This window comes from Emydura macquarii, unplaced genomic scaffold, assembly GCF_026122565.2.
Source record: "Emydura macquarii macquarii isolate MOO-44397 ecotype Brisbane River unplaced genomic scaffold, CSIRO-AGI_Emac_v2 contig_1294, whole genome shotgun sequence".
NCBI lineage: Eukaryota > Metazoa > Chordata > Testudines > Chelidae > Emydura > Emydura macquarii.
The window spans coordinates 7,853-10,393 of NW_027131431.1; the positions used below are offsets into that span (position 1 = coordinate 7,853).

General features: G+C 48.6%; 1 protein-coding gene across 1 annotated transcript; it reads left to right on the forward strand.

Annotated features, from left to right (window-relative positions):
* Nucleotides 1-708: 708 nt before the first annotated feature.
* On the forward strand, nucleotides 709-1,327 carry LOC137154702 (olfactory receptor 52N4-like; the record flags this gene model as incomplete). Its single annotated transcript, XM_067550461.1, has 1 exon — nucleotides 709-1,327. A coding segment is annotated over exon 1 (619 nt), but the record flags the coding sequence as incomplete, so codon positions are not given.
* Between the last annotated feature and the right edge of the window lie 1,214 nt (nucleotides 1,328-2,541).

The window sequence follows — 2,541 nt, forward strand, 5'->3', positions numbered from 1 at the left end:
ACCAACCAGTCCAGATCACTGTGAATCAGTCACCCGTCCTCTTCGTTATTTACGATCTCCCAATATTTGTGGGATCTGCAAACTTTATCAGTATTGAAGAATGAGAAGGGTAGGGAGCTGTGTTCCTTCCAGGTGTCTGCTTATCCCTGTCAGTTAACAAGGCAGAATAAAGTTTTTCCTCTCAGTGGACATACACGTTGCACCTATTGACTTTGAACATCTATTCTTATTGCTATGCTTCAATAGCTCCCTTTGAAGAAATTTCATTGCCCTCTGTTGGACTCTCTCCAATTTTTCCACATCCTTCCTCTAATGGGGGTAACAAAACTGGAAAAAGTACTCCAAATATGACCTGACCAGGGCCAAAATGAAGGGAATAATGTTGCCATCTCACTTTCTAGATTGTTAGTAACAATAAAATATTTACTGTTTTATTTGTTAGCAAGTGCCTAACCCCTCTCACTTTGTTTCTTGCCCTTCACAGGCACCCTGAGCGTTTCTGAGCGTGACTGGTGCCTCGACACTCTCATGGAGGCTTTCAACCTCACCTCCTCCGACCCATCTACATTCATTCTAAATGGCATCCTGGGGCTGGAAGATGCCCACATCTGGATTTCCATCCCTTTCTCTATGTGCTACATCATCAGCCTGTTGGGAAATTTCACAGTTCTGTTTGTTGTTGGCAAAGAGCAGACCCTGCACAAGCCCATGTTCCTGCTGCTCTGCATGCTGGCGCTCACAGACATTGGCCAGTCTACCTGCATCGCACCAAAGGCACTGAGCATATTTTGGTTCCGTTCCAAAGGAATCAGTGTGGACGGCTGCCTCACCCAGATTTTCTTCCTTTACGTGCTTGGTGCTACGCACTCAGCCGTCCTTGTGATAATGGCCTTCGATCGCTATGTCACCATATGTCACCCTCTGAGATACGCCACCATCCTCACCAACGCACGAATAGGAAAGCTAGGGCTAGTGGGTTTCATACGAGCTGTGCTCTTGATTCTGCCCATGACCCTGCTGCTGCGGAGGCTGCCTTTCTGCAACAACCGCGTTATCCCCCAAACATACTGTGAGCACATCGCTGTAGTGAAGATCTCGTGTGGAGAGACCACAGTCAACAGGATGTATAGCCTAGTGGTATTATTAGTGATCAATGCGTCAGACCTGATATTCGTTGGACTGTCCTACGGGCTGATCATCAGGGCTGTCCTCAGGATCTCCTCCAAAAAAGCCAACCAAAAAGCCCTCAACACCTGCACAGCCCACATCTGTGTGATGCTGATGTCTTGTACTCCCTACCTCTTCTCTACCCTGACACAGAGGTTCGGTCAGGGCATCGCTGCCCACGTTCACATCCTCTTGGCCAACCTCTATCTCCTTGTGCCCCCCATGCTCAACCCTATCATTTATGGGATCAAAACCAAAGAGCTTCATGACAAAGTGGGAAAATACACCTGCAGAATGTGATCGCCTGGGGCCACTGACTTTAAAGCTGTGTGACAGGAGGGCGAAATGATGTGTCCTCGTTAATCAAGGGTGCTCTGCCGCTATTTGGCTGAGCTCAGCCGTGTGACAGTTCACAGTCTGGGAAGTTCCTCACACTTGATGTCTTATCACTCCATCACCAAGCACTGCTCTCTCCGACCATCACCTGATCTCTTTCAGCGTCGTCACCCATCATCCCCCACCCACATGCATCCTGTCACCTGGCCCTTCCATGACTTCCCAACCACCAGCACTGATGGCATCTCATATGCTCTCAGACCTATTTTCCATCAATATGGTTGCTGATTCTCACCATTCCTCACTCTCCTCCATCTTTCACTCTTTTGCCCCACTCTGCCATCACAAGGTCTCCAGCTTTGCCACCCACGAGGCCCCAACAATCCCTTCCAGTCCTGAGTCTCACCAATTCGGTCATCAGAAAGGAGAGAGTCCAGAGGAGGGCAACAAAAATGATGAGGGGGCTGGAGCACATGAATTACGAGGAGAGACTGAAGGAACTGGACTTGTTTAGTCTGCAGAAGACAAGAATGAGGAGGGATTTGATAGCAGCCTTCAACTACCTGAAAGGGGGTTCCAGGGAGGATGAAGCTAGGCTGTTCTCAGTGGTGGCAGATGTCAGAACTAGAAGCAATGGTCTCAAACTGCAGTGGGGCAGCTCTGGAGGATTGAGAATCCAGCTGGTCGAGCTGGGAACTTTCTCCTGTGGTTTGGGGACAAGCAGATAATAGCCCTGCCCTGCCTCACAGAGGTGGCAGGAAGATGAATATGTTCAAGGTGCTCAGATATTCTGAGGAGGGTGCGGGGGAGACCCTAAAATCACGTCTGTCAGGCATCAAAATAGCAACACCCCTGACATTTGTCTGTCTGGTGTTCCAATATGAGGGCCTACAGTTGCCGGTACTGATGCAATGTACTGTGAAATATTTGAAGACTATAAAGCCCCTAGAGATGCTGAGGGACTGATTCTGATAACACTCAAACTGATGCCGATAACAACAATAGTTTTCATTCCATGATTCTGTAAAGGCAGCTGCA